The 13,936-nt window shown below is 34.8% G+C and overlaps 1 protein-coding gene across 1 annotated transcript in view; it reads right to left on the bottom strand.

Annotated features, from left to right (window-relative positions):
• Positions 1–13,936, bottom strand: part of GPATCH2 (G-patch domain containing 2) — a 118,106-nt gene that overhangs the window by 26,353 nt on the left and 77,817 nt on the right. The window contains exons 6-8 of the mRNA XM_066546413.1: positions 8,666–8,730; positions 5,978–6,017; positions 3,098–3,168 (exon numbers count right to left, since the gene is read on the bottom strand). Coding sequence (XP_066402510.1) covers positions 3,098–3,168; positions 5,978–6,017; positions 8,666–8,730 — 176 coding nt within the window. The remainder of the gene's footprint in view (positions 1–3,097; positions 3,169–5,977; positions 6,018–8,665; positions 8,731–13,936) is intronic.

Genomic DNA, 13,936 nt, shown 5'->3' with positions numbered 1-13,936 from the left:
AGAGCCCATGACCAGCTTTGGCAGTTCAGCTGCCAAGCAGAAACTTGTTAACTCCCTGTAACTCAATCATGTGCAATTGTTTGCCCACTGCCTCGGGCTACAGACAGACATTTGGTCTGCTAACAACTGCGCCAGATGAAGACATTACTATCCCAAGCTATTTGTTATCACACATCTGCTGGAGATTATCATCTCCACAGCTCTGCTGGAGGAAAAAATCATGTGAGCAGGCCTTAATATGGTTTGTACAAAACCAGCCAATTTAATTTAAATAGGTGACTTGAGCTAACCAGGCTGGTTTTGCCCAAAGCATATTAAAAAAATCAGAAAAAACCCCTTCTTTACTGGCAAAAGAATAGGGGGTGAAAAAAAGCAGCCAGAAGAATTATCTATCACCTTTAAGCAGTGTAGCTGCTTTGGGGAGGAGACTCTTCCCATCCTAATGTAGAGAGATAATGTAAACAGAGAACTTTTTCAAGGCTCTACAGGAGAAGGAAATGCAGCTTTTAAAAGAGTATTTTTTGGTACTGTTAATAACTTAAAAAATGAATGGGAAAAGTATGTATTCACAGATTAAATACTATCTGTACATAGTATAGATAGTATTTAGAATAGAATAGACAGATATACTGAATTGTATCATCATGTGTAATATAATCTATTCTGGTTCTAAGTTTTGTGGTGCAGGACTGTCCCCCTCCTTAACATCTGTCCATCGGTAGCCATACAACAGTTCTCTACAAACTGATTATCTTGCCACTAGCAACAGTTTGTACAGGATTAGACAATTATCATTAATGTTGACAGAAGAAACCTAAGACATTAAAGCAAGTGCAGTAAAGCTCATCCCAGACAGTAGGATTCCACCACAACGAGACAGCTGCAGACCACTGCCACGCTTAGAGCTCCACACCTTTCTGATGTATTTACAGAGTAAATTATTCCACAAGTCACTGTTCTAATGTAATGTCTACATGCTTAAACAAGAACTGTGTTCAGCAACCCAAAAGGGGTAAGAAAAGTCAAGGCAAGCATAAAAAATTGTGTATATGTACATATCTCAATACACATATGAAAACCAGAAACAAGCTCTTCCAGAAAGGCAAACGAAGAAGAAATACAGATACCTGAAAACCATACAAAGAAGATCCAGAGAAATTCAGTCTTGCTAAAAAACCAGATTAGACTGTATTCTGGATAAGTAAAATAATTTTATAGAATGTCCAAAACTTTTCCACTACTGCTGTTTCTCACTGCATTTAGCAACAAAGAGTAAGGCAATATAAGGTCACAGCCACTGCTTTTCATACGCATCTTTTTAAGGAGATTACTCATCTGAATTAGTTTGAGGTGTCCATATATTTTTATTATCTATCTTGTAAACAAGACTGCATGCTTTGAGGTTCTAAGACAGCATATGGCCTACTAAAAACAAGATTTTGTAGTTTGAAATATTTTTTTAAAGTCACTTCAAGTTTCCATGGCAGACAGAGAGAATTGTGTTTTTCTGAAAGAGCACAAATAATTATTTTGAAATAACTTGACTCATTTGGATGAATCTTTATTTACATTGTAATATTAGTTTCTTATGTAAGCCCTACTTGAACAATACAGATATTTTTTAGAAAATGCTAATCTTCAGTCTTGAATTTACCACCTATTACTTGTACACAAACCCACCACATATTTATTGGGATAAGCGTCTATTAAGGTACTGTTAACTGGATGTGAAGAGTGGTTAAAGATAACTTCAGGTTTTCAAGGCCATTTTACAAGTCTCTATTCTAACTGCTTGTGCAGGTAAACATCAGTTCCCAAGAGCTTCACTGGTCAGGACAACAAACACCTAAGTTATGATTCTGAATTCCTCAAACTCTGTTTTATTTTGCTACAGCATAAAAAAGATCCTGAGAGACTCAGAATATAATCTGTTTCTTACTGCTCAGTTTAAACCCACATTAAACTCTCAGTTTTGTGTAAGCAGTCCGATAGTAAGACTGCATTTATGGTGAAAATTCTATCTAAAGTTAAGTAATTCTAAAATTCAGAGTAAAAATATAATTTAACAAGTAATCTTGCCAGAAAATCTATGCAGAAATTTTCAGAATTTTAATATAAGAGTTTTGATAGAAAAAGATAATCAAAATTTCTATAGATGAATGACTGACACTTCTGTAACCTATGTTTGAGAGCATGTAACCAGAACTAGTATACAATGAAACAAATTCTTATTTAATACATATATTAAAAAAAAATATTGGTATACTTTTCCAGGTAATCATCAAGGTAAGTACCTAAAAATATTAAAAATTGTGGTCTGGGTGACCACATATATAGTGAAATTCAACTGCCTGACAGGAAATTTTCTCAAGTGGCACCACAGAACTACATACTGATATAAATTTATTACAACTTTTTGATAAAAGTGGTTTGTTAACACATTGTCATCTTTACAGGACAACATAAAAATTCTGTAAGGTGTTGTGCATAGCAAGACAAGCATTTCTGTAGGTTCTGTTTTGAGAAAAACTAGAATTATAATAATTATTTGGTAGAATAGATTCAGCAGGTGACTTGTACATAAAAAAACCCTCTAGAAACAGACTCCTAGACCAGTAAGTTCAGTCTTGAATTTTTTGTCTTTTGAGAGGAAGGAAAGAAGATGGAGAATAGAATTAGATTTGTTTTTATTAAGTCTTCACAATGAAATGTTTATTGTCAAAATACAAGAACAATTTAAGTATTATAGCATTTGAGTTATCTTCTTGATTTCAGATATGCATAATAGAATTTTGTATATTTCCAGTGCTTAACTTACATGCCAGAAGCACAAACCTTACTTTGGCATCCATTTAGTTCTGATGTTCTAAATAGATTAAGTTTGATAAAAGTGCAGTTGCATAGTCAACAAAAGAGGTCTAATACTCATATATAAGGCAAAGATTATGCCATGTAAAAAATTCATGAAAGTAAGTCATAAAAAAAACCCAGAAGACCTTTGAAAATACCCCAAAAGAACAGTGTAAATTTTACATAAAGATTTAAGGAATCAATAAATTCCTAAACTGTACTAAAGGCAAATACCACATTAAGTTACCTGCTGGCTGTTTTTACAGAGCTGTTCTTCTTGTGTCCCCTCTCTGAGCGGTTGTCTCGCAAGAGTTGAAGCTGTTAAAAAAAAAAATAATTCAGAAGACTCTCACAAACAATGCCTTTATTTTCTCTTTAGAATTGCTATCTGGACAATGCAGTTATTTCCTCTCTTGAGTAATCTGTCAATAGCTTTCACCCATGACTTTTGAGATGAATATTAATAGAATTTTACAATAATAGCTAATATGTAAATATATATATAAAATATGTAAATATATATATATCCACTAATTTAAAATGCCTAAATAATTGAAAATATAAGAATCAAAGCATTTTCAAAGCGTAATAGAAAGTTATGCAATTCACAATTTCACAATTAACTTATGTGTAAAATTTTATGATTTTCACAATTTCAATTTAAATTTTTGAGGTTGTATAATTAGAAGTGTTGGAGGACACTTAATTTACAAAAAAACTAATCATGTTAGCACTTGTATCTAAGCAGTTATGAAACAGTTATAAATTCTTCTGAGCCCCAGGAGTTTTAGTAATTTGCAAGCTGCAGAATAAACACAAACACAGTATTAAAGTTTCCTGTAATAGTGAGGAAGTAGGAGTAGTGAAGGACTTATTTAACTGAAATGATGACTCAGCTTCTGAAACAAGCTGTCTTTTATTTTTAGACAAGTAAGAATTTTCATTCAGACTATCTCCAACACTCTAAAGTCTATTTCCAGCATTATGATGTTTGTCAGATGAGTCAGGTGCACTAAGTAAAAAACAACCATCAGAATACTATACTAAAAAAATTAAAACCGGACAGTATAAAACCTCCACAAATGTTTGAAATGTCTCATATATTGAAGAACAAATAGAATGAAAGACTGTTGAGAAACAAAGTAGAGATAAATTGACCTAATATTCACAGGAAGACACTTCAAAATCCCATGGAAGTTAGGAAATGATCAACTTCAAGACTCGGCCAACCACACCTTCATGTCGTAAATGAGCACAGACTCCAAAAACTGCTGCCAGTCTGAAAAACTGAACGTTTTCCCCCCACCTTCTACAGCTTCCTTCCTGTACAAGGAATGCTTCCTGTCATTTCAACTATCTCGTTCTCAGATGCAGTAAAATAGTTTATAACATAAATAAAGTTAGTGAGAATTTCATTGGTTGTCAAAATTACATTACACCACCATTACACCATTTCTTTTCTTCTGTCTTATCAAAAAGCTCAAACTCCTTATGCACCGGTAACATCTATAACTCATAACAAAAGCTTTAGTTCACAAGTCCTTATTAATCTGTAAGTTACAAATTCAGTTAACTTCCAACAACCTCTGACAACACAGCTCTTAGGAAAGATGAAAAAATCCATGTAAAATACAAAATTACCTAAAATTTACTATTATCTGAATAAAATTGATTAATTCATTCTATACCAGCTAAGCAGACATTTCTCATCTTCTAGGCTGAAAATCAATGCTGGCATGTATGATATACATGAGAATGTATATGATATATGATATACATTAAGTTACTTCTCATTTGGGAATTTCCTTATTTTTCAGCTCAGAATTTTTTAAGGAAGTAAACAGTACAACTTCAATTAACCCCGTTACATGAGACGATCAAGATTTAAACAATTACTCAAACTCATAGTAATCTAATTCTTTTTTAGATGTTTCTTCAACTAGGAAAATTATTTCAAAATAATGACCATTAAATATGATTTATATAAAGCTGTCTACTTAGAGCTTAAGTGTCAGACAGCTTATTGTAACATGCTGGAATCTCACAATTTACAGCTAAAACTACTATGTTTTATCTACTCTGGCAGTTTTGGGTAAGCAACATTGCTTGCTCTGGAGTTCAAAAGAAAGGAGAGGGAACAGGAAAGTTTTAAACTATGACTTACTGGAGCTAATTCATGATGGATAATCCTAAAATTAACCTTCTAAGGACTCTTCAGATTTTATTTCCTTTTGAAGTTTCAAATCTATTTACATTTGCAAAAGTACCAGCAAATTGAGACAGATCTAAGGAAATCAACTGTTATATAGATTTTTTCCAACTTAAAGAAATTGAATGTTTGTGTTCAATTTCAATGCATTGATGATATATTCAGCTACTTTTACTGAACAGGTGAAGTTAACTATACATTTATGAAATGAAATCAGATTTATTTTCACATTTTATAGTTTTGGACAGTAAGTTCTGTTTAGATCATTCTACCACTCATAAAGGTATTCCTCCATCTCTGAAGACAAGCTAAAGAACTAAGCGCTATGCTACCAATCAAATAATAAATACAGCTTCACATTCCTGCAACTACATCTCTAGGCTTGGATCTCCCAGGGACTGCACTGTGGGGGCTCAGCAGACAAACTAATAAGGTATTTTCACCAATATTTGTACCACGATGGAGATTTAACAGCTCCTGTTTTTCTACTGTAGTCATTGTAACCAAAGAAATGCAGAAAAATGGAACTGAAGATCTTCCTGTAGAAGCCTCTCCACTTGTGTAACTGGTTCTGTGTTTCTTGATTTTCGCAGCAAACTGTTTTGCTTTCCAGCATTTTGAAAAAGGTAACATTTGGAGATACCACAATTGACAAAATTATTAAAAAACAAAATTCAGAATTTCCACTTGAATGTTAAAACCTCAAGAATATTTAAGTGAAATTAAGTGACTAATTAAAGAGTTTTAATTAAGACAATTTTGGAAATACACTCCTGTATGTTTGCTCCCAAGAAGATATGAAATTATACCTCCTTTGTTGAAATTTCTTAAAATATTTGCCCACTAACTCTGGAGTAGAGGTAGTTAAAGTTCTTTATACATCTCAAGTAAACTGTTCTTGATCAAAGCAGTTCTTACCTGGCTATGTTCCTTCCTAGCCCCAGGGCTAAACCAGTGACTGTGGGAGAAAAAGAAAAGACAGTTTTAACAATATAACTAACAAAGCACATGCTATCATATGACCAGTCTGTGCGTGCTTTTGGGTATTTTATTGCCTGCCAGGAAAATACAGCCTTTGGCAATGGTTTATTTTAATGGGCTATTTTTATTGAACTCCCTAAGTTTGTAACAGTTCTGAAAGAATGCATCACCGAGTTCACTTCTGAGTAGCTGCTGGCTTTGTAGGTAATAATATTTTGTCAAACAAGCTAAAATAATACGTAAATGATGGTATTTTAATATCCTACAATGCACATGCCATAAATTAGAGTAATTCCATATTTAGTACTGAAGTGGTACTTATTAATGATTATAGCTGAAAAGACTTTCAAGTAGTTTGGACTACCTGCTACCTGTTAATGTATTATTTCACAAACTGAGCTCTGAGATTGAATCTAAAGCGAAAAGCCAAGTCTGAAGACCCAGTGGCTTCGTATTTCCATACAACTGCAAAACTGTGACTATTGGCAGCCTTATTTCACAGAGATGGAAATTCGGAGTAAGATTTTGACACACAGGGCTGTCAAAATGTGCCTCTTCCCTCAACAGCAGTAAAAGCATAATACTGATTCACATACACACTGTGGTCACAAAGAACTGAATTACCATCTGAATGGAGCTGTAGCAAGCATCATACAAACCTGCACACTTGCAAAATGAAAAGAAGACAGAAAAAAACCCCTACAACAAGGGGGATCTCAAGTTACATGTAGCATCTACATACTATTTGGGTTAAGCAAGCAATAGGTTTTGGTCAAAGGATAAAATAATTCCATCCATCACAATATTGCACAGAAAAGAACATCCCCACTATCTGCTATTATGTTTGCATGTTCCTCTAGAAGTGTAACCAAAGATTACAGCTTAACCTAGCCATGCTTCTTCTGAAACAGTTCCATTCAATATAATTTAGTCCAATTTTCTCCTCTAAGCAGCCATATAATGACACTTAAATTTTTACTTTAATTAGTATACTGAGAAGATTCCAATTCCATGGAATTGTCTGGTTTAAATCTCTTTTATTTTCAAGTCACAAATCTAAAAATTTTGTGGCTTTTTGTCACTCAGGTCTTCAGAGTTTGATAATGAGCAGTCAACCCTCTCATTTCTTGCATAAAAGACCAGCTGTCACCAGAACACCCATACTGCTTTTTCTACTTTTAAGGTGATTAAGGAAAAGGAGTTGGAAATAAAAAAGGAATTACAGCAATAGTCAAAAGTATACCTTGAGACAAAGTAGACATCTATATATTTTGGACACAAAACATTCATCAACTGCATTCAATAGTTCAAAATCTGGTGAAAACTGGGAGATTCTATAAACACACAACTTTGATGTTGGTAGTGGATGGAAAGTAAAAACATCACATTTGCAAGTGATTCAACAAATATGGTCACAATTGTCCAGGGGCTGATGAAAATCAGAATATAATGGGTTAGATTTAAATTCTACATAGATGTTTGTCTTGTCTCTGACCAGTGTGAACAGCAAATGCTCAAGGAGGAGCAGCAAACTGGGGTATCCTCCACATAAACTCTTGTGGATTGTGCCAAACCAGTTTATTACAGACTAAATGATCAGTAAAAACATATTTCTAGTGAAAAAGTACATCAAAGTAATTGGAATACACCTCATAATTAGATATTAAAAACCCTTCAAAAAGAATAAGACCTTTTTTAATGGGAAAGTGATACATCACACTCATTTTAAACTTTTTGCCCATTCCCTTAATTACAATATTATTTGTCTGCTTATTTCTTTTAAAATAAGCAAAAGTAAAGCCCAGCTGAATTACTACTTCGTAATAATAAGTTATGGTAGAAATAACTTATGAAATCAAAACCTCTTGAATTTGCACACACTTTATCAAGTTATGAGATGAAACAGAGGTGGATCAGTGGTGTAAAAGTTGGTACTGAGGAGCTGAGGTCTGTAGTATCTCTGCTTTGGCAAGTTTTGCTTTAATTTGTGGACGATATATTTAGTAGCAGTTAGAACACATAAATGTATCTCCAAGTATACTATTTCCTCATCATGTATGCCTGTGTTTTAGAGTTTTGATTTGAAAAATAAAGGAAAATGTAATCCTCAAAGTATTCAAAAGATGTAACCAATAAGTAATGCTGTTAAGTGCTGTCAGCTGAAGAGAATAAGAGTTTACAATAATGGCACACTAAAGTAACTAAACAAAATTAATTACACTCTCTATTTACAGGTATTTAAACAATGAATTCAATATCTTTTTGTAAAAATTACTATAAACTTCTTCCTCACATGAAAGACTAGAAGATGTGATGCTTATGTATTTTCATACATCCCATTTTTGCTATCCAGCCTTAAACAAGTTTGTATTTTAGGAACGGGTATTTAGAAAGTTAATAAAAACATATTACAAAGCACTGATTTTCATGTTTCCTTAAGAAACACAAAAAAATTAACTAAAAAGGATTGTAAGTACTCATAATAAATAAAGACCATCACATAACTGAGCTGAGGCTCTCATCACAAGAGATATTTATGCAGTTGTAAAATGTGGCTTTGGGGCAGAGGTACCATTGTAAAGCTAATAATAACAAAAAATTGTAATTCCCATCACTGATACTCACTCATGGTGAAGAGAATCCTGGGACAAGTGAACTGTTTTCCTGCTACCTCCTGGTCCTGGAGTTATCTAATGGAAACATGAAGGATAAAAGAAGTCTTTGAATAATGGGGCAGCATATGCACAAAATGACTGCTTATTAAGAAAATACATCAAAAACATTAAACACAAAATAGAGACAGTATATTAGATATGGTAAATGCAATCATCAATATCTGCAATTTTTCAGTAAAGTCTGAGTGCAGAAAGTGCTATATGAGATTAAGGAAAACCCTTTATGAACAATTTTGATTTGATGTCAGACATAAAGACATTTACAGATTTCAACAACCTAAGCTACTTTTCTGTCAAGTCCATGTTTACCTGCAAAAAAGGAAAATTAGATGTTTTGAAAATCATAGCCAACATGGCTCATACAGCAATACATTTATTAAAAAAACAACCCTCCCAACACAAAGCTTTTGAAATTCAAGTGTACACAGGATAGAAAGCAAAGGTAAATTATTTTACCAAACTGTACTGTAGTCCTTGTCTAGTGTTTTATATATACTGTAACCTGAAATATGTGCTATCCTCAACTGAAGAATGATCTTCAGAATGCACAAAAGCACGTGCAGACTTTTGCAGGTGATGACATGTTGATATTGCTCAAGAAAGGATTCAAACAGCTTTGCTTTTATTTTTGCAAAATGCTTAATTCATGTGCATATGTAGATAAATAAAAGCAGAAGAAGAAGAGACAACTCATGATACACATGCTCAAGGAACTAGAGCAGGAGGCAAACTGTTCCTGATGGAAAGAATGAAGCAGCAAACTTTCCATTCCTTGGAGATAATTTTATAGTCAGGAGATAACCAGAGGAGGGAATAAAGTCAGATGTTCTTGCAGGTTTGACAGGAGACCACAAAAACTCAATGGTAATACATTTATATGGCTCAGGCTTGCCAGAAGTACATAAGCTGGAGATTCATGGATAAAAGCAGCCCACTCATTATTATAGGAACCATGAGCTCAACTCTTTAAGTAAAACCTCCCTATTAATCTGGTGTTGTAATGGAGAAAAGGCAGGGCATTCAGAGCTCCAAGTCTGGAAGACTTTCAAAGAATGCTCACTGAATGATCTGAGAGTTCCACGTGGTTTAAGTATTTGACTAAAATCTGCTTCTTTGACCAGAAGAATGATGTCACTCTGGGCTGAATTGAGAAACAATAAAGTGCTGTCACTTTTCTGGCTGAGGGGGATAAAAAAGCATTGGTAATACCTTATCTCTGAAAAATCTATGCAAACATACAAATCATAGTAGAGGAAATCGTGACAGCTACATAGGAGAACAGCACATACTGCTTTATTCCCTTTTGGAATTTACTGTTTTACTAGATTGATCAAGGCCTTACACAGCCATGGGATAATAATAAAACACTGACCAAAAGCTACTGTTCCAATGTCATAGTTCATCTAATTCTAAAACTGAGAAATGGCCATTCACAAAGACAGACCTGGAAATATAAGCCAGTATTTTAATAGGTAATTTCCAAATTTTAAGATTAATAACTAAACTGTTACTTTAAAACTACAGGTAAGCATGCAGCTCAGCTCTTGAGAGTTATAGCCTACATAATCTCAAAATGAGGTTTTCATGCTATTCCAGTGGGTATCCCTGGAATATAGTAATCCATTTTCTACACTGTGGCTATAAGAAAAGCGGACTGTGCCTATGTCATGCTTTGTTAGAGGTTCATGATCACATTATCTCATGGTGGACCTGACACTTTTATTCAGTTTACAGTATGTTCTGTGTACAGGCAACTTATTTCCTTTGCCAGGGCTGCTGACAACCTTTTCCACACCATATTAATCTTGTTTACAGACTTTATCTTGGTACAAATATCAGAAAACTGAACTTTTTATCTCAGGGAGAAAATAAACAACATGTTGACAGAAGCAAAAGCTATTTTCTGGACTAAAATTGGTTGTTTACCTGCAGCCATACTTATGGAAACAAGTTTATGTTTCCAGCTTACTCAAAATACATAATCTGAAATTTAATAAGCATGGAAATTTCAAGAAAATTCACTTGATAAATTGCCAGTTTAAAAATAATACAGAAACCACAGAAGTAGGTTTTTCCACCAATTTATATGAGAATACAAACTTGCTTGGAATACAGTTACAAGTGATCACCAAGTACAGTGTTCAGGTTTCTCCTGCACACCCCAGATGGCGTCATCTACCACACAGCCACAGAATGTTTGTAAAACTAAACTCACAAGGTACACATATACAGACCTTTGCATAAAATTTGCTGCTAATTACTCTAAGATTCCCAATATGTTAATGCAAATTAATTCCTGTTTGCAAAACATACTGAGGGTATAAAAAGCTAAACCAAACATCATTGCCCACCTCCATCTGCTACCTCACCATTACAAAAATCTTCAATATTAATAAAGTTCAGGGTCATTTTTGAAACCTTTATTCTCTTTTGGCTACAAGTCCTTTCACCACTGCTTGAATAGGATGACAAGGTGATGGCTGCATCCTGTTCACAGAATCCCTGAGACACAGGTAATCCAACTCAGAGACAAAGTACTCCTGATTTGCAAAGATTTCTTTGTCTGAGAAATTATGACCTAAACTAATGGATACAGAAAAAAGAAAAAGTATTCAACACTAAGGGGTTCTGCCTCAGAATACACAACACCATCTACTGCTGCCCAAAATCACAGTTAGAAAAGGCCCCCAGGACCATCAAGTCCAACCTTCAACTGAGTACCACCATGCCCACTAAGCCCTTTCAAGAAGTGACACATTTGTGCATTCTTTGAACACCTCCCAGGATGGCAATTCCACCATTTTCCTGGGCAGCCTGCTCTAATTCTTAACCTCACTATCAGTGAGGAAATTTTTTCTAATATCCAACCTGTAAGATACTACACATGACAAACTTCAGAAGTGACGTAAGGAAAGATGGTGGGAATAAACACAAAAAGGACAAGAAAGTCAGAGGACTTCACTCTGGCTAAAATAATATTAAGCACCTCAACTATAATTTTAAAATACCAATAATAGAGAATAGAGCATTTTGGCTAGAAGGAACCTACAGTGAACCTCTTGACCAATTCTCGGCTGACCAATTTAGAGTGCGTTGTTAAGGGCACAAAGGGGCACATTTTTAATTGTCCAAAACCACCAACTGGTTTGCGGCATCAGCCAAGTCTCTCAGAATCCTGCTTTGGTGCTTGAACACACCCTTGGTAAAGAAATGCTTCCTGATGTCCAGTCTGAACCTCCCCTGGAGCAGCTCTGCACCATTCCCACACATGGTATCACTGGGTCCCAGGGATAAGAGACCAGGCCATCAAATACTTGCCCTCAGGAAGCTGTAAGAGGTCACCCCTCAGTCCTCTTTCCAATGCAGACAAGCCTGGAGCCCTCAGCCACAGCTCACAGGACATGCCTTCCAGTGCTGTCAACAGCCTTGTTCTCTACTCTGGACATGTTCAAGGACCTTCATGTGCTCCTTCAGCTGTGGAGCCCAGAACTACACCCAGCACTGGAGGGGAGGCTGCACCAGCACTGGATCCTGTGAGATCATCCCCCATTCTGAATGGCTCACACCACTGAGGGACAGGGAGCAAAGTGCCCACAGCTCAGTCACAGGGTGCGTGAACACCACTACTTACTTTATATGAACAGGCTAAACGGTGTCAAAGATTAGAGAAATAAAAAATAATCAATTTATGCATCTCCTAATTAAATAAGAAAGTGCTATTTTAATTTACATGTGCTGTAGTTTAAAGAAAAGTTACTACCAGGCACCAAGAAAAATCCACAACACATTAATGCACAACAAAAACGTTACCCTGTCACTTAATAATTCTGCTTACTTTTCATTTGAAGTATATTTTAATGTTCAGTTACTGAATAGCCCATGAAAAGTCATGAATTATTTTTAAAGACATCTATGATACAAAGCTCCCAAGTATGGATGTGTTCAAGACCCAATATTTTCTTAGTATTTTAAATAGTATAAACAACCTTAATATGCATGCTCATCCATTCTTGTCCCTTATTTTTTCCCATGTTGCCACACAATCAAGTGAGCAAATATATCCCTGCTCATAATTCATGTTTATCTTAGTGCATAATATTTTTGAAATAACACAGACTATGTCCTATTCATGATTGTTCCTGAGATATATTTTTCATTACTTAAAAAGTAAGTTTATTACACATTAAGTAGTTTTTAAACACTGAAAGTGGTATTTTTGCCTTTTGAATTAGATTTTATGCCAAGCATGCCATAGCATGGGCAATGAAAAGATACTACTGAGCTCTTTTCTTACAGGATGTTATTTCCTTGCCATGATTTGGTGGACTTGGCAGTGCTGGGTTTATGGCTGGACTTGATCTTTCTTACATGTCCTTTCTAATCTAAATGAGTCTATGATGTGCTTTAAAAAGCCACATAAATAATTATGAAAGTACTTGACTTGAAAGCTTATCTTAGTTGTCACAATATGTCACATTCATAGCAGGTAAAACCAGTAAAATTTCAGTAAAATTTTGCTGGACACTAAGCTAGCTGCTGTCCTAAATGAAAGAACAGGTTGCTTTTTCTGCTCTGTAAATTAACTACTATGATCAACAACAGCTTAAGAAGTTCCATAGCAACCCCAATTTTCTCAGGCAGGATTTCTGCAAAGAAGTTGTTTTCCAAAATGAAATGCAACTAAAATCAAATCCCGGAGAATGGGATTTTGCAGGAAATTACAGCATGACAATGTCAAATTCATAATTCACAGATCTGCAACTGTCACTTTATAGGAAATTAAATCAAACTATATCAAGGGAAAAAATAAAGTAAAACCTATTCTCCCCATTTTATTGCACTGATTAAAAGCAATACCTTACTATTTTCGGCACCTATTTATTACTACTCATTTTTTTACCCCTTCTCCACTAGGAACCTTGGAAAGTACACACACTAAACAAGATTCTGGATTTAAAATACATCTTTAAAAAATATAGATGCACATTTGACTTGGAGCAATATATAAAATGATGAAAACAGAAATAGCTTTCACAGTATACATTACTGAACATTGCTATAATCCTTGCTTGACATTACCATTACACTGTTATTCCCTCTGAAGGCACACTCTTGCTGAAGGGCCCAAACTGACCATTCCAGAGAAGCATCTCTTTAATGTACAGATTACCTTTAAGTGATGCTCAGTCAAACTCTACAAAGTCTCCATGAAGAAATGGCT

The sequence above is a fragment of the Molothrus aeneus genome, chromosome 3 (assembly GCF_037042795.1).
Source record: "Molothrus aeneus isolate 106 chromosome 3, BPBGC_Maene_1.0, whole genome shotgun sequence".
NCBI classification, from domain to species: domain Eukaryota; kingdom Metazoa; phylum Chordata; class Aves; order Passeriformes; family Icteridae; genus Molothrus; species Molothrus aeneus.
Note: the sequence above shows the minus strand (reverse complement) of the source record. Positions and strands in the feature narration are given on the sequence as shown.